Source organism: Pagrus pagrus, assembly GCF_965226575.1.
Source record: "Pagrus pagrus genome assembly, chromosome: 7".
Classification (NCBI taxonomy): domain Eukaryota; kingdom Metazoa; phylum Chordata; class Actinopteri; order Spariformes; family Sparidae; genus Pagrus; species Pagrus pagrus.
Window position 1 is genome coordinate 22999791 of NC_140191.1, and position 27387 is coordinate 23027177.

The 27387-nt window shown below is 41.2% G+C and overlaps 1 protein-coding gene across 1 annotated transcript; it reads left to right on the top strand.

The window, feature by feature from the left end:
* The first annotated feature begins 12019 nt into the window (after positions 1–12019).
* LOC311259837 (uncharacterized protein) lies at positions 12020–14197 on the top strand. Its single transcript, XM_084357180.1, has 3 exons — positions 12020–12314; positions 12954–13412; positions 13543–14197. The coding sequence occupies exons 1-3, from the start codon at positions 12285–12287 to the stop codon at positions 13840–13842; spliced, it is 789 nt and encodes a 262-aa protein (XP_084213306.1). The 5' UTR covers positions 12020–12284; the 3' UTR covers positions 13843–14197.
* Positions 14198–27387: the final 13190 nt, after the last annotated feature.

Here is a 27387-nt window from a genome sequence, read left to right on the forward strand (position 1 = left end):
ACAAGAACAACAATTATGTTGAAATTAAACTGTAATGTTTCCCAGAATCTAATTGTGTTTCACATTACAATCATTGCCCGTATTGGAGATGAAGTTTCTTCCTCCTCCTGAATTTGATCCCTGAGTTGAGGTGAAATGTACCTATCCCTTATACAGTATTTAGAGAACTCAAGTGGAGCAGGACAGCACACATGTTCAACGTATGTGAAGCACATGAGGCCAGTAAAAGATGACTGATCCCGCGTCTGACCAAAAGAGAGGGGCGACTGGCTACAGTGGCTGTTTATAGCCAGTGATAATGGCCTCCATATAAAAGCAACAGTAGGCTAATTATGCTTGTGAGTTTGTGACACTGGGCGGTTATTTGGTATAACAGATGATGCAAAGTGCAGCTGAGTGCACCATTTTTTAAACATAATCATATCAGACAAAGCATTCATGCCGAAAAGTAGTTTTGACTTCTCATGGCAGCTAAAGAAACAATATTTTTATTGGGGTTTTCAAATATGACAAACATCAAGCATGTCTAAAGTAGAGTTGTGTTTAACTAAATGCTCTGCCTTAATGTTAGGGATAAGATTGTGGTCAAGTTAAATATCAGAATTTTTTTTTTTGTTTTTTTTTTGTCTTGTCTCAATTTGCATCCCCACACATATAAATACACAGATGCAATTAAAGTATGTATAAGGAGACAAGGGCAAAACAAATGTAGATGTGGTCAATGGAAATACCACAGGTGTCCAAAATCTCTTTTCCTTTGTGGTGGACTGTATAAAATACCACATCTAGTATTGCCAATATTTTACAGGTTCACCATCCACCTTATCTAAACTCACCCGGTATCACTCAGCCCTGGGGTATGGCACTACTTCCAGCTTTAGGACCCATCAGTGTACCTCACTTTGGCTGTATACAAAGGCTACATCACTGGTACATTTTCAGTTCAAAGTTCCTTCTGTCCAATCAGTGGCCGGCAAATCAAACTTGTTCTACTAACAAATTTAAATGTAGCATAATGGAAGTGTACACTGCAGGCTGCAGTAGCTTCACACATACCTACATTTTCTGTATGTATTTTTGTCTATGCGCTGTATTTGAAATGTATTTTTATACTTACTGCTTGTACCTGGTCTTGGCTAGGTCTCACTACTAAAAGAGATTTCAATCTCAATGTTACCTTCTAGATAAATAAAGGATATCTATATATTATTACAGGAACATCCTTTGTGTTTTGGACAATGATTCAGTAAATGGCACAATTATGCTCAGGCTACAACCTAGCATATGTGGACCGTTCACAGAGCTGATGTCCAGCAAATATATTTTTTCATTGGCTACACCTGCAGCACACGTACAGCAGACAGTGAGCTTTCATTTTTGGGATTTTGCCTTCAGTTTTTGGACGCAGCACTGCTGTGAAACTTCATATTGCACTGAGTTTGTGTAATATAAGTAAGTTAATGTTTACAGACCACAGTAAGCCTGAAAGCAATCAGCAGCTACTTGTTAAATACCGACAGGGTGATCAAGACTCTAAACTGGAAGCCAGCAAGTCATTTCCTGTGTATAGTTTAATTTGACAAAATATTGACACTGTATGACCTATTTCTGTTTAAAATGTCTGCCTGTGAGTGAATCTGTCAAAAAACATTGTCATTCTTAACCAGTTGAACTGCATCCACATGCAAGACAAACTTATTGAACCTTCTGGAAAATAGACTTGGTTGGATTTCTGTAATTACACGACAGAATCACGCTATGAGAATCCCATCCCAGTTAGATCCCAGTGGTACTGAAACAGGCTTTTAATTTTGTCGGTCTATTTGGTGAGAACATGCAAAAAATGTTCTCCCAAGGTGAATAATTACTGATTGCGTTTACAATCATCGCTGTATATCTGGTGAACTACGCCACAGTTGATTTGAATGTGTGAACATCAGTTCCTTAAACTTTGTGTCAGGGCCTAAAATGGTTTTTGACAGGAGTCGTGATGCGTTTTAATGATCCTGAGATCCAACATGAGATTGAATTTACTTTGATTGGACCCTGACTGGAAATGTCATTCTTAAAACTTTGGCATGGATCATTCTTTCAATCAGTGGACCTTTATGTCCTCAGAAGAACTCTCGTCCAGGCCAAAGGGCAAACTTCTCTGGACATGGACATCCCTGCGACGTGGGGAGGACTAATGCAGCACAGATTTGGGAGCGCCGAGGGACTGTGCTTGGATGTGAGTGATATGGGCAGGTTTGTTGTACTTGGATGATTTGTTTGGCAGTAGATATTCAAACCCTTAATTGTGGCTGAAATGAAAACAGTTTGCTCTGATGGCTCACACCAAGAATACCACTATACCACTTACCTTTAGTACAATGTAGTATGTGTATTATAATCATTCATCAGTGTACACAAAAGAATATAAGCTATTTTAGCAGCAGAACTGTGGTACCAAATGTTTCGGGGTGGAGTTGTATGAGTCTGCACACACACACACACACACACACACACACACACACACACACACACACACACACACACACACACACATTTCTCTATGTCTGCCACCTGTTGACAATTTGAAGATTCCAGTAAGTTCCGCACTGAAATGACAGTGAGTCATTTATTATGAAGATTTTTGATTTCTACCGTAACCTCTGTGTGTGTGTGTGTGTGTGTGTGTGAGAGAGAGAGAGAGAGTGTGTGAGTGTGATTGTGAGTGTGTGAGTGTGAGTCTCAGTGTCAGTGTCAGTGTGAGTGTGTGACCTCTTGAACCAAATATGAAATGTGGTTTAGGAAACACAGGCTCATGTCTCGGCCTCACAAGCTACATCATCACAATACACACATATATTATAGTATGTGTCATATATTCTGTATGATGACACAATCACTAAAGACACACACACAATAGACAATAACAATTCAACCCAATCATCAGAATAAATGTTAGCAATACATGTTACAGCAAACCACAGATGTGTTGCAATATAAAGTTTGTTTATTTTCAATTTTTTATTTCATGTCTTCGGGAGGGAGTTCAGGTGTCTGGGGAAAATGGCCAATGGCCAGAGATGGACAGGCAATTCGGTGCAGCATCAGCGAAGAGGGAGCGGAGATGCAAGGTGAAGCTTGTTATTTACCAATCGATCTACGCTCCAACCCTCATCTATGGTCATGAGTTTGAGGTCATGACCGAAAGAATTAGATCATGGATACGAGCAGCTGAAATTAGATTCTTCCGTATTCTGGCTGGGCTCAGCCATAGAGACCCTGGGGCAGACCCAGAACTCGCTGGGGGGATTACATATCTCATCTGGCCTGGGAATGCCTTGGTCTCGCAGGAGGAGCTCAAAAAGCATTGCTGGGGAGAGGGATGTCTAGAATACCCTTCTTAGCCTGCTGAAACCCGGACCTGACCCCGGATAAGAGGATAGATGGATGTTGTGACAAAGCTGCACTTATTGTCTGGTTAGGTTTAGACATAAAAACTCATTGATTAGGATAAGGAAAAAAAACATGTTTTGGCTTACCTGGTTCAATTGTCACTAACACAGCTGGAAATTGTCATGACATCTCATTAAAAATATCCAGTTTCACTTGGCCGCCATCTTGCCTAGCTGTCACATAACCTCCATCCCACACAGCTAACATACATGTAATCTGAATGTGATATGACAGGTTTTGTAGAAATGTTGGTATGGTATGTATGAAACATGCAAATTTAACATATCTGTTGTTTTTCAGAAATGTAAAATGCCAACATTTCATTCTGGTGACTGGGCTTGACAATTGACAAACAATTGGTTTGGTTCCTTTGCAGTGCAGCAGTCGTGGTTAACAGCAGCCTCGTCTGTTTCAGAGGAATTATAGTCACTGTAGTTTAAACCAAACAAAACTTCTTGTTCTGTCTCATGAATCATGCTTTCCTATGCCACCGCCTTCTCCATTCCATTAACACTACTCTAAGGTCCCCCCGTGGCTTTTATAAGCCAGCAGTGAACAGTGTTTTGTGGCAACAATCTGTCATTTAACAAAAACAAATTGCTGAAGAACTCACAGCCAGCAGCTGTGGCCTTGAGTGAATTAAACTGATTGATGTGTTTGTTATGAGGTGTTAAATCAAAGTTATTAGGTCATAATCATCTTTAGACAACATTACTAACAGCTCAGTTGTCCGCTGCTGTTGTGTTGTGTGTGTTTGATGCTCGGAGACAAAATCATTTTCTGCATCTGTGAGAAGAAGATTTTATGGTCTCTATGGTTCTTTGCCTTCAACACACCTTGCAACACAAGTTGCCTGGCTCCTGGAGAAAAGGGGGAATACTTTAAAATGTATGTGATTGTAGTTGTGAAATAGGCCACCTGTGCATGAAAATGTTTCAAACACTAAACCATTTTGAACATTTATATGTCACGAACAGAAGCATTCCTGCTTTAATATCCTCCCTGTTGACATTGCTCCTCAATTTCTGATTCACAACATTTAATCAAAGACACGAGCAAAGAGAAAGAGAAAGAGTGGGAGATGGAACAGAAAGCTGAGGAAGAGGAGAGGAATGCAAGAAGAGACAGAGAGAGTGGAGGAAGGATGATGAAGCATGCGTCTGCAGATAAATCACACCCCCACAGCATCCTTCAGTGCCAAAGTGAGTGATGACAACGTAGCGTAAGTCACACAGCAGCTGACTTAAGTTCAGTTATTACGGAGCAGACGTTTCTGAGAAACAAACTTGCGGCAAATCCCACAAAGCCCGACACCACCGGATACAAATCTGAGGGGCCATAAAGACGGATCCTCTCTCTCGGCCTGCAGTATAAGGAGTTGTCTCCCTGCTATTTAATCGGAGAGGTTTTAGTGCTGGTAGTTAAGTAGTGGAGAGTTATGGGTGTGTAGAGAGGTGTTGCGTGAGAACGGGAAAACATAGCCTCGCTGAACCCAGCGTAAAGCAGAGCTGCGTGGATGAGACTGACAGGTTTGGGTGAAGTTCATCTCTCTCCGGATCTCTCTCTATCAAGTTGCTCCCTCCATCCTCTATCTGTGTTTGTGTCTATTTATCATCATCATTTACAACTGTATCATAACGACTCTGGACGGGAATATCACAGCCCATAAATTTGATCCTAAACACCTCAAGGCTATGCAGACAAGTCGGTGTGCGTACACGAGAACACACACAGAGAACGCACAAACACTCTTGGAGGAATACCCGCTGCAATAAATATGTCTGGAGTGGTAACGCAGCAACACGTCCCAGTAGTGTTTTCATCAGCAACTGGGTAAACAAACACCGAACCGAGTTGAGCTTGAGGATAACAGGTGCCAGGGCGCCTTGGCAAAACAAGGCAGGCATTTACTTAGCATGAGCAGTACTATAGTGATGACACATGCAAATTTACTGTAGACACATAACTTCATGTGCTAAAAGGCACAAGGGAAGCACACACACTTACAATCCACGCTGACAAGTTTTACTATTCAAATTTTACAGCTTGACTTTTATATAATTTCTCTGGTTTTCAAATATTAAAAAAAGGTGAATTCACACATCGTGATGTTTATGTGGAAAAAGTGGTACCTGGGGGAATCAGGAGCTCATTTCAGCATTCCTGTTGCTTTGTCCCATGTAATCTAACCATGAAGCTTGTTGTGCATATGCTCCTTTATTCACTTGCTCTGCTCAACAACTTTCTGCTCCACCTTCTCCATGTGCTTTTGAGAAAACCATCAACATATTTTTCCAGGTGTTATAAATAATGATTATTACAGCATGCTGTTAAACAAACCTCACCAGACATAAGACAATTATGCTCTTTTTATGTACAGTTTAGAGTGATATAATTTGCTCAAGAAATGACAGACAATAATCGAAATCACTGAACCCAAAATCATTATCAAAATCAAAATCGATGATTTTGCAGTCTCATCTCTTGTAGCTGGGATTAGTATTGTTATCTGTTTTTAAGGACCTGCACTTTTTAGAAAGCCTGTTGCCATCCAAGTCTATAAACTCTTTCTGAAAAGTGTTCCTCTGGTCAAACTATAGATTTGCCACATCTGGCAGATCTTACATCACTTTGACTCACTGACATCCTCAGCAGATCTGAGGGCTCTGCTTCATTGTATTAGATGATAAAGATTTCCAAGACCATTTCTCCCTTCACACCAGGATTAATCTCCTTAAAATGGGAGCCAACATGGTGTTTATTACAATTTGTTGATGAGAACGAGGCCTGCATTCTGCAGGACCTAACATGCCTTTGAGTACTTTGCCAGGTGTTTCTACGTTTATCAGCTTGACAGTGTCACAACTGTACGCAATTTGGGTCATAAAACTGTACAGGTGTTTGGATGAGATCATAATGAAGACTGAGTTAAAAAATGGGCGAGGTCTGACCTGTGAATGCTGAGTACTCATGTAATAATGTAGTGAAGACTACTAGTAATGGGTCGGATCGTCAACCTGTTGAAGGTCGTTGTGGCTGGTGTGATCCCATCGCAGGATGGTCTCTAGTTCAAATGCTTTTTTCGTTCACATTTCATATTTTTAAGTCCAAAGACATCAGATTTTTTAGAACTTTAAAGTTTTAATTCCATTAAATGTGTCTTTTGTAAATTGTTTTAAATAAAAGATTTCTAAATCTCACTGTGTCTTTTATGTGGGAGTAATTTTTACATTGTGTGTATGTAGGTGTGTGTGTTTGTGTGTGTGGGCACAAGTTTAACTGGTTTGGAATGAGACAAACATCCTGATCTTCTGCACACCGCCACCGCTCCACTGTCCCCACCACACTGTCCTCAGGGTGAAAAGGGAATCTCCACTCTCAGGACTTGTAAACACCTCGGCACGGGGCAATGAGCGTGTGTGTTCATGTGTGTGTGGGCGTGGGTGTGTATGTGTGGGTGTGTGCGTCTCTGTTTACACAACTAAGGGGACGCTCTCCCCTTGCCCTGTACGTGCCCCTAAGCGAAACATGCACACCACACACACACACACACACACACACACACACACACACACACACACACACACACACACACACACACACACGTACACACCTTTTATGAGCCATCCACAAAAACAAATAAACAAACTCCACAACCTCACCAGGCAATAGCACACACACTCCACACAACACAGGCATGTACTTTCTCTCCAGCTGTTCATTTATCTCTCTGTGTATCTCTGCTGATTTCTATCACTCACTACAACACAGACATGCAAAAAAAAAAAAAAAAATTACCAGACTGAACACGAGAGTATTTAGTATTATGACATAATCAGGAATAAAAGAGTCACGTACATAACCACTGATACCTTTACACCTCCCCCTGCCTCGCCAATGAAGATGCTGAGCCACTCTCCGTTAATCTCCCTCCCTTCATCTCTTGTCACCCTCCTCTCCTCTCTCATCCCACTCTCCCCTCCTCTTTCTCTCAGAGTCACGGCTCATTGGAAGACAAACATCCTGACCCTCCGCACACCCCCACCACTCCCCCAGGCCCATCTATAAACTATGCCTCCCTCTATTCCTCCCTCTTATCCCTTCATCCTCTCCTCCTCCTCCCTCCCAGCTTAGCTTGTAACCATATCCTACCTGCAGCGTATTCTTTACATGCATTCATCAACGTCAGCCGTTTAGACAAGCTCTTAGCGGGCAAGAAAAAACAAAACACAACATTAAATTAGCGGCGGAGTTAGGGAGAGCTGTTGCATGGTTGCTGGTGGGAAGTGAAAAGGAGGTGTCCTGGAGAGAAGGCATGCATGGAATCAGCAGTATGGCCCCTTGCTGAGCCTGAGAAGCAGTGATTCAGGACAAACCCTAACCCTCTAACACAGGGAGATTTAAATAAGTCCCCAAATTAGTGTTGGTTTAAATTGCAGGTTGCCAGAAGAGAGTACGACACCATAGGACATCATCATCATCAGGTCAGGGAATCGGCACCAGGGATGTTGTGCTGTGACATTCGAGATACAGCTTGTGTGATCAACTTCTTTTTTGCACAAAACTATGTAAATATGAGGCGGCAGGCCAAGGTGTTGGTATTTTCTTTTCCAAAGTTGGACTTTTGCATTGATCTGAAAATGGACATTTGAGGCCCTGCAGCCTGGTGAACCAACATTTAAGATTGAGTCTTAAAGGGTAACTCCACCAATTTTCCATATTAAAGTGTTTTGCATGTCTACTGAGTACTGCATATGTGACAAGAGGTGAAACAAACCTTTTGTGGCTGCAGAGGAAGCTGGATGTGATCTATTAAATTGTCTCCAGTGATGTCACCCATCATTTGTCTTTAAACCGTCCAGCAGTGTTATAGGAGTGCAATGTTTGACCAGTGGACTGTGTTTCACCAGAAGTCAAGGTGTCGCCAAAACTCAGCAACTCACACGAAACAATCTAAATAGATAAATAACACTGCAATTATAACAGTACAGATTGTGGAGTGATCTGTACCTTTAGGTCAACACTAGCTGCTAATAATGAGTTTCACAGTCAAAACTCAAAATTGTGCTGCAATGTAAAATAGTCGACTGAATTGTGCACACCTCTGAAATAAAAGGGAGAAAAACACTAACCACTGATAGTAATTAGTCTCACATAGCCTTTGGTATCTGCACTAATTAAGAGACTTTAATTGATTGTATTATATTAAAAAAGTGATGATAATGAATCCTATCACAGGTTCACAAATCATGTTTGTGTGTTACCTCATTAATTCATAACAATCACTTGTTTGCACTCATCGATTGTGTCTGTTGCACTTTAATTTGTTTAACTAAGGTGAGGATGCTGTATCACACAACAATATAAATATAAATAATTAAACATCGACGATAGGCTGTGGCGCATTTCCATCTTGGCTTGAAATATTGTGCTGAATCAACACCTAAACTTTGTGTGACAAGCATCAGGTGATAATACCCAGACTGTGACTGAATCTGATGCATGCTCCAGAGACACAAGGGAAGAAGGGGGTTTAAAAACCCTAACCCTGAAAGAGTTCATTTCCTTCCAGTATTTTAATGCAGGTGGAGACTTTTTTTTGTGGAAATGTTTAATATTCAGTAATAGTTTGGGTTTCAGATAGTTGAGGTTGATTTAGCTTGCTGTTGGCAGACATAAGACCCATGGGCTCGATCACCAGTGTGACGCCACCACCAGCCAACCACCATGTCGCTCTGCTTCCTGAACCAATTCCACATTTAGGAAGCAGGGCACATCACCAGGAGGGATCCTCCATGCTGGCTGATGGGCTGGTTCTCGCTCTGTAGAGAAATGACAATCAAACTGAGGGAGATAACGCAGAGGAAGTGCTCACCTGAACTCTGTGTTTGGGTGCGACCTGGAACAGGTCTGTTCTCCAGTGCTGTGGGTTCGCTTCAGTACTGGGGTTGATTGTTGAAATTGAAGCTGAACAGTGGAAAATATGAGTAGATAAGCAGAGCAGCCAGGGGATGTAAGAATCAGACGGATATTAAGTAGAGTTTGGTGAACAAGTAGACAGTCTAAATGCTCTTGTCTGGAGGGAGGTTTGTCTAAGAGAAAGTAATCCTGTCTGAGTTGTTTTTCTCCACTGTGATTAAAAGCAGTAATTTCCTTACCGATTGGAAAATTGCCAGGGAATGAAATCAAACAAGATCTCTGTTCATTCATGCTGGATTTTGTCTTAAGTACCCTTAATGCTACTCCCCCTGCAGAAAAGTGGTATGACTTGACTGAAGTAAAACATTGAAATATAAAAAATATGCTCGAAAGAGTAAACAACATTTCTTCTTACTTATTAGCTGACTCACAACCACGTCTTTAAAAAGTCTTTTGTTTATTGTGATAAAAGCTGAACACAAAAAAAAGCACACAAATTCTGAATGAAATCTGCAAGTGTTTATTGTGACAGCAAATGTTTGGGACCTTTGTGTCCAGACACTGCTGAAACAGAAATGTTCGTTGTTAAAAGCAACTTTTTCAAGCTATTGTTGGCTGAACTGGACAGACTGACAGGATCAAAAGTCCCTGAGTGGTGCCTTGTTTTCCTGCGTGTCATTCTCTGGCTGGACTGTTTGAAGTCAAAGCCCTTCATTGATGAGCAGAGTGCGATGCAGAGCAAAGAGAAGCTCTCTGGAGTGATGCGTCACACTTTCATCTTTTGCCCCTTTTCTGTCATATGCGCATAGCTGCCTCATGACAGGAGAGCTTGAGACTGAATGAAGTCAGCGTGGACGTTTTGGGAATGTCTTTGAGGTCGCGGGGAACAATGAGAGGTGGCTGGGTGAAATAAGTGGTGGGAGGTGTGTGTGTTTTAACAGCTTGCACTGAGTTCTCGCCTCAAAACTGTGCTGCATTAAGGCCTCGTCACACCAACATGTAAAACAGCACAACCTGAGAGAAAAGACAAATTGAGTTTCCAAAATGGAAGAAGCTGTTGTGGCTGATTAGCTTTGCTGCTAAAAAAACTTTCATTCAACCACATCTGTTAGAATAAATGAAGACAGACAGTGAACATAAACAGATAAATACTGATGTGATTAAATATGCTGTGAGGGGACTTCCCAAAATGTTTTAAGATAGATTAGTAGTTTGGCTCTCAGGATGCTTATATTGGTCTGCCAATTGTTCGTTCCACCACTTGGGCCCACACTGAGATATCTCAACAAACTGTGGCTGGATTGTCAGTTGCATTTCTCTAACTTTTGTTTTGTTTTCTGTCCCCACAAGGTGCAAGCTGTGTCACTCTCTCACTCTCTACAGCTTCCTCATCCTCATCCTCCTCTTTCTCCTCCTCCTCTCTTTTCATTCAGGCTCCCTTCTGATGGACCTCGGGCCCCTGGGACCATCTACCTCTCCTGGCTCCTGCAGCCTTGCATACTGTCGGATCTGGATTGTCACACCCTGGGCTCCGCTGGATCATTGCTCTCCTCTGTTTCACTATCTCCTTATATCTGTATTTCTGTAAAGTTTGATGCCTCTTCACGCTTATCTCTCCGTCTATTACTAATCATCCTGTGTTGCCTGCCCTCTTCCAGGTCACCATGGTGGACAGGAGGTTGTGTGGCTCCGGCACCAGTTGGCGATGCCTCGTCCTGCTCAGTCGTCTCCTGGATCCACATACTTTACATATATTATAATTTATATATAAACTGTGATTTGGTGTTCTTTTCTGTACATGCGACCTCTATTGCATGTCTGTCCGTTCTGGGAGAGGATTCCCTCCTCTGTGGCTCTTCCTGAGGTTTCTTCCATCATCTTTTTTTTTTTCCCTGTTAAAAGGTTGTTTTTTTTTCCAACAACATGGCAAGTCACTCAAATCAAGGGTCTAAGGACAGAGGATGTCGTTCACTATACAGACTGTAAAGCCCATTGAGGCAGTATGATTGTGATTTTGGGCTATATAAATAAAATTTGATTTGATTTGATTTGATTTGATTTGTCAGTAAACTTTATACGGACATGCATGATCTTCCTGTATTTGGTGAAGCCCTGACACTTCACCTAGAGCCAACAAGTGAAATATCTCAACATCTCCATGATAGGTTCTGAAAAACATTGTACGGACATTGATAGTTCCCAGAGGATGCATCCTAACGACTGTAGTGATCCTCTGACCTCATCTCTAGCCATACGGGTTGATATCTGTGATATCTGGTGTGTGTGGTAACTTCATACAAAGCTAGAAGAAGCTGGAAACAGAGTCAGGTGTTTGATATACGTGCGTGATATAGGCTACCTCTGATTTATACAAACAACTCTCTGATAAACACTTGAGATATTTCATCACAGACTTGTTTTATGTGTTTAAGAACGTGGGCTCTGGGTTAGTAAGTTGTAATATATGTTTTGAGTGTCAGACATTTTGTCATCTTCACTGTCTCCTCTTACAGTGAAGAGCAGAAGTTTGCTGACTCCTGTGACCATTTAAAGATAAACACTGTCTCTTTGTTCTTTGCTTGAATTTGAATTTTGCCTTGAGTTTGATTTTTAGAACTTTGAGAACCCATGTTGCCACAACGATCAGAATGTTGACACCATCCTGCACATCTATGTTGGCCTGTGCTTCTGTAGAAAACCTCATCCGCATTCGACAAACTGATCTATCACCCTCTGTTTGTTATTGCTCAGAAGAAGTCTGATTACTCGATATTCAACGGTTACCTTCTGTATTTCTCGATTTATCTACGTTAGTCTCTCTGTTCAACGCCGAAACTCCGTTCCAGTTTCAAGTTGAGCTTTGAAATATTGATTTTCGACGACTCGTTTCACTGCCACTCTGATATCGTCACTGTGCTGCCATGGACAGACGTCCCAGTAAAATGAACCAGGTAAGATTTCCTTATTTGATCGGAACAGACTTTTTGTGCCTCTCTAGTCCAGCCTTACATTTGCTGTTATTTCTTCATGTTTTGTCTGAAGCTTAGATTCATTTTCATACAGGATTAATTTAATGCATCATTAATCATTTCTTGTATAAGCCACATTGGGAAATACAGTACCTCTGACATGTTTTGATAAAACCAGTAGTAGAGTTATAGTTAGAGATAATTGTACGATTGTAACAGGGTTTGGGGTTTTTCTCTCTCTGCCCACCAAAACTGATGAATTCTGCTGTCAGTGAGTATTTAATCATCAGTTTAAAAATGGAAATGAGTCAAATCTGCATTGTAACAATACTAACCCAGCATGGGTTGATTTAATGTAATGAGCCTCACCAAGTACCAACAAAATAACATGATCAAAACTTAACCCCGGAGAAAATCCTCTATGGCCTCAAAATGTTTTCAGGGAATATGTTTGATTTGAATTAGTTGGCAGTGCCAACATGTTGCTCTGTGTGTAAACTGCTGCACGTAGACCACAGTAGATTTTACTGTGTGAATAAGTGCACAGGTTTTCTTTTCTGTGTATCCAATGTATCCAATGTACACAAGACTGTATGACCGACGTGTGTTTCTGTCTTTCAGCCGCTGTTGCCATTGCCGATGCAGTTCGTTGTTGCCGCTTACGGCCCGAACATACCGGCTGCAGTACAGCTGCAGACCTATGAGCAGCCCCCTCACCCAGTTGTGAAGGGACTCAGAGACGCCCTGTACTCAGCCATCAAAGAGATTAAGTCTCTCAAAGACCAGAACGAATCTTTGATGACTGAGAATGGTGACCTGAAAAAAAGCCAGGTCAACGTCAGCCAACTCCAGTACGACGAGGTGAGCCGTCTCCAAGACGAGCTTCAAGAAAAAACTGGTCTTCTCGAAAGGGAAATGAAGAAACGACGGGCCAGAACCAAAGCTCACGTCCAGACCCTGCACCAACTGTCTCTGTATGACACCCAGCTCAGCAGGATTGAAGAGCAGTGGAAGGGCAGGTGTGATGCTCTGGAGGAGAGCCTCATGTCCAACTCCAACTCCACCTCCACCCAGCTGCAGGTATGCTGCCTCAGATCATCACTTTGCTTCCCAATAATTTCCTGTTGGATTGTAACAGCTTGTGTTGGACTGCTTCAGAATCAGCTTTTTTTATGTAAAGTTAAAAAAATGACTGTTTTTCTCTTTTCAGGAGCTCAACACCAAACTGCAAGAGCAGGAGCAGGTGTTGACTAGCAAGCAGGAGGAGGTGAGCCATCTCCAAGAGGAGCTTCAAGAAAAAACAGATCTTCTTGAAGGAGAAATAAAGAAACGACAGGCCAGAACCAAAGCTCACGTCAAGGAACTCACCAAACTAACGGACCAAGAGGGTGAGAGCGAAAAGATGGACAATGACGAGGAGGAGATTAAGGAGGAGGGTAAGAGTGGAGAGAGAGAAATAAAACATACAAAGAGGGGGGGCAAAAGGAGAGCGAGAGGAAGGAATTACTAAAATGTTCAGTGGCGAGGAGGAACCTGCCACTGGTTGGACTCCCCCCAAAACTCCAACCTGCCTCCTACCGCCTACCTACCTCACCCTCTCCCGTCCTACCCTTCCCTACTCTGTACCCACAACCCTCCTACCCTAAACCCTCCACCCCAGCCTACCCTCACCTGCTACCATCTTCCCCTCCTCTACCCTGTACCTTCAACCCTCCTACCCTCGAGCCCTGACCCATCCCATCCCATAAAAGATTATATATTTAATATATTATATATTATATTAATATATTTTAATATAGATTTATATTTGTATTTATATTTATATTATTTATATTTATATTTAATAAAAAGAAATCCTATCCATTGCATCCCATAAATAATATATTTAATATATCATATATTATAGTAATATATTTCAATACATATTTGTATTTATATTTATATAACTTATATTTATATTTATATTTAAAAAATCATATCCTACCCTATCCTATTGCATCCTATACAATGTTTTGATTCATTTTCACATGTATTTATATTTATATCTATATTATATTTAACAAAAATAAACATCTTTAATTTCTTTGACGACCGGAAGTGGTTTCATGCTCAGCAACAGCAGGATAAGTCCTGTTCCTAAGGGTCTTAAAAGAGGAGTGGTTCAGACATGGTTCTTTTGTGCTGATCGTGACCAAGCTAACGAGCTAGATAACTGGCAGTTAGCAATCTTGTTAGCTCCAGGAACCATTTCCCCTCTTTAATTAAACCTTTGTTTGTGAAATGGTAAATAATCCAGAAAACAAAATGCCATCTGGGAGTAAACTGCTCAGTACAAAGAAAATAAAAAGAAGCTTGGGAGCTTTAGTGACTCCCAAGCCTGCTGTTAGCATGTCCCTGGCTGGCTGGCACGTTAGTGGTTAGCTTAGCGGCTGCAGCAGCCAATCTAGAATCACATATATTGAATTTTGCAGTGGCATTTTCATGATGTGACCAAGCCTTCAAGCTGTCAAAAGCTTAGATATGGTTTAAGATACTTTTAAAAGAATGTTTTTTATATGAACCTCTTACAGTTAGGCTCTTTTATTAGCTAACTCTGTGCTGTACTGAATGCATCACAGGAAACTGGGTGATTAAAGCTGTAAGTAAAAGTATGTCTAAGCCATATTTTGTATGTAGTGTGTTCAGGGATGTCACTCCTGACTTAGTATGTGTGTGTCATGTGGTGCCATTGTTTAAACTTGTGCATGTAAATGTGATTTTAACCCCTCTAAACTCTAACACACACGTCTTTCTCTGTTCATCATGATGTTCAATATGGTGCATTGAATAAAATATGCTTTGACTACCTCTCAAAAACAAAAAAATAGGTTCTAATCACCACAAACATGGCTGGAAATTGTCCAGAGGTCTCCTTAAAAATATTTGGTGTTTTGACACTTACAAATGTTGAAACACAGTCTCGAACTGTGGTCGCAGGCTAGGCAGACTTCTCGCCTGTAACTCCACCACCATCCCCTCCACTTGATATGAAAGTCAGATAATTGACATGATGTGAACATGACATGATTTGTAGAAATGTCAGTGTGGTATGTAGACATTAATAAGTACGTAAATGAACATTTCGGTGTACTCACAGTCACAGTCTCTGTGTTGTTGGCTTTTAATTTTGCACCTGTGAGCTTAGGGAAATGAACAGGGACATTAAATGTGATGCCAATTAGATTTGGTGCATTTATATCAAGAATAAATTGAAAACAATAGTGTGTTGCCCTCACTACAAAACAACAAACATTGCATCAACATCAGCAAAAACAAAAAACAATTTATCCCCTGCCATGTGGAGCCTATCAAACATGGCAGACTTTGTGGGCGGGAGGCCGGTGTGGGATTATGACCTTACAGGAACTGTAGGTTACTGCACTGGTTTGTTGGGGCATCTGCACAGAGGAGAGGTGGGGTGTGTAAGAAAAATAATGTGAACCGCTGCTCATGGTGTTGATGAGAAGGCGGCACATGGTTCTCTACATCTGTCCAACAGTGGAGTTAGCAGTGAGAAAGACTAAGGGAAATTGGCAATTCCAGATTTGTTAGAAAATGCTGAAACAATTAAAACACCAACAGCCAACACCACAAACTAACTTGAAAATGTCTCAACCCGAGACAAAGACATTCTTAAACATTGTTTCCTGCAGGATGAGTAAGTGCAGTGAGTAAGAATGAGAGAATGTGTTATTGGCATTTTTCTCTGTTAGCTACTGTGAGCAGCCAAAATCTCTGGAAAAAGGTGATATTATCTGTACCCATGTAGTACAATCACTTACCAGGAAAGTCCCAGTCCCTGTGCTTACAACATTCAATGTGAAGAAATTTACTCCACTCAAAGGTTAGTAATTCAGGGACTCTTGTACATCCAGGTAACTTTATATGATTGAAACAAAGCCCGAAGCACCTTCTGAGTAACAACTAACGTCCTCGCATCAACCCGGTGCATGCTTGACTGGTGATCTGGAGGACTCCCCTATGACTGATGGAAAGAGAGAAAGGTGGAGAGGGGAGAGAGAGGAGGGGGTTGAAGGTGCGCTGAGCCTCTTCAGCGTGTTTGTTTCCGTTCAGCGTTGAAAGACTATCCTTTCATCTCGACTCATATACTGGTGTCTGTCGTCACACGACGGGAAGCTAGCAGAGCTTTATCTTGTGGAGATTTACAGCAAATTATGAGAAGACCCAGTGTTCCCGGGCCCAAGTGTTTAAGTGGCCTGTCTGATAACGCCTTCACAGATCTCTGTCCGTGACACGATGTGTGGAGACCCATACACAGCAAAGATGAGATTGTACCAACAGCTACACGACGTGCAACACGTCAGATTTCAGATAAAACTGTACACATCAACGATGTACATACAAGCTTATTAAATGTGTGTGTTTATTTTCATTAATTATAAACTACCCATCTTGTTTCATATAGGCCACTAGTAAAACATGGACTGATACACTGTATTTTTCATGTATTTTTGTGCTTCCTTTCTTAAGTGTTATAACCACCCATGATAACCCTTGATAATATGATAGAAAACAATTACAACCAAACTCCCACAGAAAACACTGCTCCTGAAATGTGTCGTCACTTGACACACCTGACTTTGTGGCATCACACTACGTACCCTTTTGGTGCTGGGCAAAATTGAATTTTTCCTACGGGGCATCAGTAACGATACAACTCATATCATCTGAAATAGAGTCACATTTTTGCATAATTTATGCCCTGCTTCTAGTTTGGCACATATGAATTGATTTAGCACAGCTGCTCTGTTGTTGTTATTCGTGCTGGCTCAGGCATGTGTGAACTGACCAATCAGAGAAGACTGGATAATCAGGAGGGGGGGGGGGGGCTAAAAGAGAAGGGAGCTAAAAGAGAGCGTTTCAGACAGAGGGGGAATAGTGCTGTGCACTAGAGCATGTTTGGGTCATGGGTTTTACTGGAAACCCCAAAATATAATAATGAACCTGGAAATGAGCATAATATGTCTCCTTTCATACTTCTTTCACTGCCTAAGCAGCCAAAGCCGTTCCTGAATCCATTTTCTGTGTAAGTACAATAGACCTTGTTTCAATCAGGGTTAAAAAACACTGAATGAAGTAAATTCCTATGAATGAACATGGACATCTTGAAATCACATTCTGGATTGGTCAAAATCCAGGATGTTCGAAATGTTCGACGTGCGCTTGAATGCTTTAAAATTACAACAAATGTGGTCAAAGCGATTGCAAAATTAGCCTTTTGATACTTTTTTATGTGGTGTGTAATTACTTATTCGCTGTCCAGGGTGCTGAATTATGTGCTAATAGGGCATACTGTATACTGTATATATCTGATATTGGAGAGAGGGACCAAGACTTGTCACGATGCCGTTGACATTGTCACGAATGGCATTGTGTCCGCCAGAAGTGGTACTAATCACATATGGTGTCCTGGAATTATGTATGAAGCACCTTGAGTGACGTTACACATCCTCACCTCACTGCTTCTAATAATATGTTGAAGCTCTAAATATTCCACTTATTGTCTCAGCCATCAGAATGAACCTTTCCCTGCCTGAATAAATACTTTGTCTCTTTGATGGTCCTGCAGCACTGATGATTTTTTTTAAAGAAACACTTATGCTGTCAAATAACTCACTGAAAAAGTTAAAATGAATAAATAACCCTAACAGTGTTTGTTTTCATAGTTCCTTGAGGCTGGATGTGTGCATGTCTGCACGGCTCTTCAGTCACCCTGCGGAGCATTATGTACACAATCGGAGGCATTGTTCTGGAAGATTCTTCTTATCAGTTGAAGATAAGCTTAACTGCAGGTTAGCGGCAGGCAGCAGCCTTGCTGCAGGTCGTGGTCCAGCTCCAGAGAAATGTACACTAAGTGCAGTCACCATGAAAGCTTTCGCACATAGTTCAGGTGGATGTCGGAGGATCTGCTTCCAGGTGGAGATGAGATCTGCATGTGTGTATTTGTGTTAGTGTTTGTGTGCACGTGCTTTTGTGAATTAAAATGTTTGTGCACCGAAACAAGGCTGTTGGGATAAACACGATAAGTATCTGCATCATTCTCTGCAATGTCTATTTTCTGGCATTGCTCAACAATGTTTTACTTTTGCTTAACTATCTTAAAGCAATCAGTAAATGTACTAATAAGAAGCCCTTGTAAATGCATTGGAAATTATTTTAAATCTATACACAATTCCTAAAAAAGTTTAAAACAAAATAGTCTAAACAAAATTTTTGGACAAACGTTTATTACTCAGGTTTAAGTTCCCTTCATTGGTCCTCCTCACATGGTCTCTGAAATGTCTTTCTCTCTTGTCTGGGAGGGAGTGACATCCTTTTGATCGTCACATCAAGACAAGATCGCTTACCGCAAGTCGGCCCAGAGAATCCTCAACTTGTGTCCCCTCTTACTACGTGTGAAGAAGTGGAGACAGAGGCGCAGAGGGAGGAAGAGTGGAGAGAACCAGATGGCCGCCCTTTGATATCTTCGCTCTTGGCGAGGCCAGACAGAGAGACAGTGCGGACTCAGAGGTCCACATCACTGTGGTTTGGGTCGCTTGAAAATCTTCAAATCTACAGAAGGCTGTGAATGCTTGAATAAACAGATGCATGCACACATTCTGTACACTGCATACACAGATACATAAATGCACCCGCAAAAATTACAATGTCCACATACACATACAAACAGACACTAACCACACGCAGCTGAAAAAATGTTTTAGCTCAGAGAACAAGTTAGTGGAATCAAAACTTGTTTCAGATTTTACGAAAAGGGAATGTTGGTAATTGAATGTGGCAATGTTATGACCTCCTTCATAGTTGTAGTGGTTGAATACCGTGTGTGACCTCTGTTGATATGTAATCTATGAATCTAATCATCCTTTTATGTAAAGAGCTTTTCTCTGGTATGTTGAAAAACACTAAACAGAGAAACGATTGTAATTACAGAAAGTGTCAAAATGATTCACAGAGACATGTCCTTTCAGTATTTTAGACTTTCTGGATTTAGTTTCCCATTGGGACGATTGAAAAACTCTTATTGTGGCGACCCAAGTCACAACACCCATTGTAAATCCCATCAAACACCCAAACAGCTGAACAGTGGCAGGCACAGCTTGTCTTCTTTTGATACTTTATGACACTGAGCCTCGCCTGCATGTATACATGGACAAGCTGATTTTCCAATAGAGCGAAAGTTGTAAAAGCCATTTATCACATTTCTCTGCACAAAAGCAGCCCTACCTACAATGCTCTCTGGCCATGTGTCAAAAATGTCAACACTTGGCCAGTTCTCCGGAGAAGTTGGCGTTTGTGTAGGCTTAATATCGGATTGATCTGAAAAACGATGCCGTGCTTCTATGCCAGCCAGCCAGCCATCCAAGCCCAGATTGGAGATTTTTTTTTTTCCGCTTTTCTGTAAAATTGCAAGCAGGTGTTCGTTCCGGCTTTTCCTTCTCTCCTGCTACCCCCATAACGCCCCCACTCCTCCACCCGCCCCCCACCTCATGCGTGTAACATTAGTTCAGAATGTACCAAAAACCTCCCTGGTTTTTTAAACTAATTTTCAAAACCAAAGGTATCATTAAGATGTTGACCTGAGCGTGCACAAGCAGGAAATTAGATTAGTATCACTCTCGCTCTCTGTCAATACCTCACCACTTACTCTTAAATAGTCACATTCATATCATCACAGTCATATTATTTCTTAACTAAGCAAGGCAGAGGAGGGGAGCTGTGAGCAGAGAAATGTGGAATTTGACGGCCAGCCAGGCCGAGTCGCAGTTCATTTTCTGCTGCAAGTGAGGGAAGCATTTCAGAGTGTTTACTTTGAAACATGAAGTGGGAAAGAGGGAAGCGGAGGTTCGACTTTTCATGAATATATGATTGCATATAAAAATAGTTGTTTCTTGTGACAGGATCATGAGTGATTTCGTGTGTTTTCCACATGAAGACATTGAGCCAACAGATAGTCACAGACAAGCTAAACCACATGGGGGAAGGTTAGATTTAAAGGTCCAGTGTGCAGGATTAGGTGCATTTAGTGGTGAGGTTGTAGTTTTAAACAGCTGAACACCCCTCGTTTCACCCACTCACACATGATCACTAGAAACTTGAAAAAAGTAAAGCCCCTCTCTAGAGCCGTTGTTTGTTTGTCCATTCTGGGCTACTGTAGAAACATGGCGGACTCCCTGTCTGTATATGGAGGGCTCATTCTAAGGTCACAGTTTTTATTTTCAGGCAATGACACACTAATGAAAACAAACATCACACATGCCTGAGCCAGCATACAACAATGAATATTATGGTCCATATCTGACAATAGGTCTGACTAAACCCCCCCTTAAATCTTACACACTGGGCCTTTAAAGCAGTCCAATGTACTTTTTGCTTAACAGAGGAACCTGTGCAACAAGTGGCATTTACAGGATGACACGAAATGCTGAAATATGATTGTACAGTAATATCTATCAATAAATAATATCTACCAATCAAAGCAGTGGTAGCACAACCTCAAAATGGCTTGTTTTATTGCCAGTCATTTTTAATTTGTAATAGAATGTGGTATTTATAATTTCAAAATGTATATATTTCGCCTTAGATAACCAACACATTTGTTTATGTTAATGTTTAAAGACACACTATGCAGGATTTGTCAGTTGCTGCTTGTAAACACACCAGATGCAGTAAGCGATTCTGGAGAAACGTAGTTGAATGTTGAGCCTCATTCTCAGGTCGTCAAATACAGATGCTTTGGTTTTTCTAGCCAACAACCCAACAACTCAACTGTGTGCTTCTCCAGAATCACTGACGCCCTGACATGCAAAAATAATGGGAAGAAAAGAAAATCAATAAAAAGGGCAGGGTCTCTGCAGATGCAGGCACTGCAACACACCTCTAGAGGGTCATGAGTGAGGATTTGGAGGGATTATTTTTTTGTATGAGTCTCTACTTGTTTTAAGGACAATCCTGCATAGTTAACCTTTAACTTTACCTCTAAATGTTATATTATTAAAGCATATAAAGCAAGTATATTCACACATCCTCTACACTGCACCAAGATGTCCATAGAGTGCAATATTTGCAGTAATGAACCTGTAATGTGTGTTAATGAAATCTTAGGATGCACTTTTTACACCGATTGTCCTTTTTTTAACATGCAACATACTTTATTGCTACTTGGCGAAGTGTAATTCATGCCTCTCTCTCTAAATCATGCTTGAAATCAGTGAATTTGATATGCTTGTGTGTGTTAATCGTGAGAAAAAAAAGAGCACTGGTGGAAGTACAGTGTGTTCTCTGTGTTGAAAACCAAAAAGAAAAGAAGACAGCAGGTGCCAGGACTCGGGCTTCTCTCTCGTGTCTGTGGTGTTACACCCCAGATTTCCGATCAGACAGCAGATAAGCTTGAAACGAATGATGTCTGTGGTAACTTTTAGAGGAAATGTGTTTCTTTTCTCTTCTCCCTTTAACCTTCTGCTCCTGTCTCTTTCCTGTCTGTCCCCAGTTTTCCCTTTTCCCTGCGACTGTACCTCTGAACTCAAAGTAGCACAGTGAGAATATGGCTGCAATGCTTCTTTTCAAATCCACTGCACTTCCTGCCCTGGAGCAATCCGGCAAACTCTCACCTTCTTGAATTCACATCTCTCCTTCATCATCTTCACTCTCCATCGCCCCTCACTCCTCCAACCACCTCACCCCTCCTCTCACTGCCTCCCTCTTCCTCTCATTCCTCGTCCTTTGTGTCTTGGCGTCCATTCTCCCCAAAAAAGACTCAATTTGTCTCGATGTATCTGGGAAAAGCTCCTTAAAAGGTGCAGCCAAATCCCTTGGATATGGACTCAGCTCTTGTCTTTTTTCACCCCCTAGCAGGTCGAGATTGATGGGCCATGTAAGTGGTCTTGTTCTCTCCAGCTATTAAACGCATCCATCAACCACCTTCTCAATTATTAAGCTGAGATAAACAGCAAGGGGGAGTCTAAGTGCTGGATCGCATGCTTACTGCTGCTGCTTCAAGTGATTAAATAGCATTTAAGAGGTTCGGGCTCCTCACTCATCTCCTCCCTTAAATGTAGTTCTGACTGATGCTACATTTCACAGGAGAGGCCATCAGGATGTTTGTGTGTCTTAGCATCAAGCCCAAACGTCCTTCTTTGTTGAAAAACTGATGTTGAGCTGAGCTGCGTGGCTCAAACTTGTGATGAATTGCTGAGCAGATTGAGCCTGTGAGGGAAATAATGTACTGTTCTGTCCGGCTCATTTCCTTCCAGTTAAATCGCCCTGGTAAAGTATTCCCCCGAGAGACGGAGACTGTGAACTCTGTTTCGGTGGGTTGCTTAACTTAACATTCAGACAACTGGAGAATCCAGTGAGAGTTAGCTGTTAGCTGGAGTTTTTCAAATGGTGAGATAGACTACATGTATTGTAAAATGTTGAATGCAGGATGACCTTTGATACACAAAGTTCATACTCATTATAACAAGCACTACTGCTATTACTACAACAGTTATTTGTACACATCTGTCATACACGGCAGCTTGGTCAGTCGCCATAAAGATCCAATTTGTAAGATAGTTGATTGTTGAGCCTCATTCCTAACTCTTCAAATAATGACCTTGTTAAATATTTTCTATCAAAATTTGACACAATTTCACACGAAGGACTCCGCGATCCAGTTGGCTATGATGCAAGTGCAATGTCCAGTTCGACTTTCAAAATAAAGCTTGCTGACAAATATTTTTCATATTAGACATGTTAAGACTTTTGGACTGTTTTTAATGTTGTGAAATGTTCACACTTGGTTAGTACAGGCACAAAAACAACTTGGTTAGGTTTAGGAAAACATCATATTTGGGGTAGAATGACACTTAGGTTACATAATTAACTGATGTTAACTTACTTATGTAACATAACTTAAACTCAAATCAATTACTATAGCACAAGAGGGGTGCTTCAAGAAGTGACGCTGACCAGTAGTACTAGCCGTGTTAAGATGAATAACGGACTGTCCCTGTAGGGAGGGGTCAGTGTGGTGACTTTGACCACAGCACCTGCCCTGAAACAGTGTGCACAGCTTTATATCCTAAATGTCTCAGTCACTGACTGTAGTCTAATACAGTTGTGCTTTACTCCTACCTGTATTTCAATTGGGAAGCTGTCAGAGTGTAATTGTCCCTACGCTGACATTGTTTATTATTTACTCCTAATTTATTGCTGATAGTAGTGGGTTCTATCTACACTTTTCTATTCATTTGAAATTCCTGACAGGCTAAGGTAACTTTTAAAACAGCTCCAGCTGCACAGAACTCTCATTGGGGCTGCTGTTATAAATTAATGCTCAAACTTGAAGAGTTTAGTCATTTGATTTAAAGTGATGGCAACTAAGTCCTAAGTCCTTTAAATGTGTTCTTCATTGTGAATACAAAATAAACATAACACATTTAGAGTGAACAAATATTTGTATAAACTGCATTAATGATAATGGGTTATTTCCTGTCATGGATCCATTGCAGACTTTTTTCAACATAGGGGTCAGAACACAAGTAAACAGTTATTGTGTTGCTTTCATCTGCAGATTTAGTTTGGTTGATTTACTTTGGCACCTTAAGTACACAGATGTGCTCATATACAGACACACACACACACACACACACACACACACACAAACACACACACACACACACACACACACACACACACACACACACACACACACACACACAGGGTGTCTGTATTTAGTGGGTGGTTTTCATTTGCTTCCTGTGGCCTGTTGGCCATACATCGCACCGCAGCATTCCACCAGAACAATTTATGGATTTTATTAGATTTCTACGGATGTATGCTTTGAGCATTGTCGGAAAACTGTGGCAATGTCGAGATGAGGTTTGTTGAATGCACACACACATACACACACACGCACACCAGATCCATCTGCGTCTCCCAACTGAGAGCTATCAAGGCCAGCAGCAGCTCAGTCTAATTGGAGTGTAGTCCCCCCAGCTTTCTGCAGGGTAACCATATCTACAGCCTCCACTTTGCAGGAAATTCAGAGGGACAGGTCCCTTCCAAGCTCTGCCAGCAGGAATATCTGCTTTTTAGCCACTTCTTCAAAAATGTGAACACACAAAGAAACACACATATTTCTTCTGGTTTCTGATTCGGACCACCATGTGTTTGACAGTTTTCCCACTAAGTGAAAGCTTCGTTGCTGCGCTCATGTTCTCCAGGGGTCGACTTATTGTCTTCTTTTGTAGCAATTAGCCGTGTTGCTAAGCCTGTTACAGTTTGACTATTTCCTTGTCTTGTATCTCTGGCTCCCTCAACCTGTTTCTCTTTCATTAAGTCATTTGATAATACTATACAATGTTTTTAATGAACTAGCTTACTCAAGAGACTAGAGCTACAATTAATTATTGATTAGTTGATGTTTGTCAACTGTTCGATTTATTGCTGACTGTTTTGATAATCAATTAATTGGTTTGAATAATTTTTATTCGGTGGCCCTAAAGGATAAAACACAACAACATTACAAAAAACACAACATGTTTTGTGAAACGTTGTGTTTCGTGCAATGGTGTTGTGTTTTGTGAGAGGCTATTATGTTTTCTGTAATGTAGTTGTGTTTTGACCTTCACAGACACCATACTTTTGATAAAAACAGTCAAAACTTTCTTCATTCAATCAACTTAACTGAATACCTTCTGGTTTCTTGGCTCCTCTATGACAGTTGCACACATTAGCACCCTGACTTCTGAACTGACTGAATCTGTTTCATAACATTTTCCCCACAGTGACGGAGCAGAGACGTGAGAGGATGTCTGCATGTGTTGCCTTTTACCTGTTCGACATGGACGACTTCACTTCACCCAGCTCACCTCATTGACACAACTGAAAGAGGCTGTAAATCTCTGTTCTAGTGGCATGAAAGTCAAAAGGTTATCCCAGGTAACATATGTTGGGCAGATAGATGGAGTGATTGCCTGGTGGAGTAGAAATGAAAGAACTCGTGTTATATCCTCCACTTGACCTGCTTAGTTTGTTGCTATGATCACAACCACCCATTTAGCATCACTTCCTCCTCCTTGGCATGTTAATAATCCCGGTGTCATGTCAAATAGGAGACTAAAGCATGCCAACATTGTCGAGTGTTTGTTCAGAGCCAACTGGGCCGTCACCCTGTTAAACCACAATCACTGACACATGTAGAGGTTTAGAGGCATTAACCTCAGTGTGTAGGCCTGAAAACCACTTCCTCTGTCAGAGTTATGCCCCTCAGCTGTGGCTGTCCGGGATAGGTACATCCATGATTGTATATCTCTGAAGTTTTGCAACACTGATTATCTGGAACTTTTTACAGTAAATGCTCTTAGTCATTCATCTGTTTGTTTCCAAACTGCACTCTGTCTCTGATAACACATAACTATTCCCAGGTTTACTGATCAGTTTGGAACAGGAAGTTTTAGAGCCAATTCGGGTTTTCAATATCAAATATATGATTAGGAACAAACTATTTTGTCTGGGTGAACAGGGGCAGTGTGCAGCCCTCACTGTGGAGCACATATTGTACTCTGACTGCAACACTTCCTCAAAGGGTAAACTTCTTTTCTCAAACATTATATCAGTTTGCGTTTGTTTGACAGAGCAATCGGAGCTCACTGTATAGCTCGACCCAAAGGTTTATATACAACAGACTTGTAAGGGAAACTCAGTGTGTGGGGTTTTGTTTTTTAGAACGGGGACCTTTTCTGCAGACACGGCTCCTCTCAGAGCAGACTCAGGTCGTTCCAGTCAAACTGTTTTCTCTCTCTCAGTCCTCTAATCGGTCGCAAGCTTGTCACAGAAAGTTATACTCCCACAAAATAGATTGTTGAGAACAATAGATTCCAGCAAAGGACAAAGGAGTGAAACCCATTGTAGCAACAAAACAAAGATGCAAAACAACCAAGAAGCATGGGAAGAACCACAACTTAATAAACAATCGCTCTTTGTCCAATAAGAATTAACATCAGGTTGTTTTTACAGCACCACAGTGGAACATTTTTTCTTTTTATAGTGTAAAAATCAGTTATGATCTGTTTTTTATTGTGGCTTTCTGTATGGTATTCATAGAAACCTCAGGCTAATAAAGACGAACTTTGTGTGTGAACTAAACATTAGCAGTTTCGTTCTCAAAATACTGCGAATCACACCATAGTCGTTCACACCAGTGGGTATTCTGCCCACCAAAGCTTCCCATCTGGCCTGCAGAATGGTAATAAACTCATTCCCAACTCGTCAAATAGGTGTCACTTGAGTTTATTTTTGCTGGCCACTTCTTGTATTGAGTCTCAAACAGATTACTGTTAGGGTTTTTGTGCGTGTGTGTGTGGCGATAAGGACTCCGTCATTGGTAGTAGAACTGTCAGTTTGGTATTGAGCACTGACTGCCTCCTTGGTGGAGGTCTGAGATCATTAGATCATATTCTACTTAAGTATTCTAGTTATCATTATCCCATGTTTGGGAAAGTGTAGTTGATGACCCCTGCATTATGTCATAGTGATTGTGTCTCCAGTGCAGTGATACTTTATAATTAACATCATTAAAAAATGGAAAGTTTATATTTTGTTAAAATGTAGGTAATATTTTTTTCATGTTAGCAAACAATGAAATGCTTTATAAACAACTTACTAAGCAATTGTTTATTTTAAAGTTCCAACTGATGTTTTACCTATTATTTGGGAACGAGAGGCGGGAACTGGCACACGGAGAGTAAAGGCACGTCGAGTGTGTGTGTTTGTATCTGTGTGTGTGTGTGTGTGTGTGTGTGTGTGTGTTTGTGTGTTCTGACTAATGCCACTTTTGGGGACAGACCACATTTGCATGAAAAATACGTCTACCTAACCTTCAACACTTCAAAAGTAGCCCAATTCAACAGGAAAAGCGTAGACTTTGCAGCCCTGCTTGCTGTGTGTATACTATATAAAGAGGGCAGTCCAACTGCTCCGAAGGGAGGGGGCTCACATGCACTAACATGCA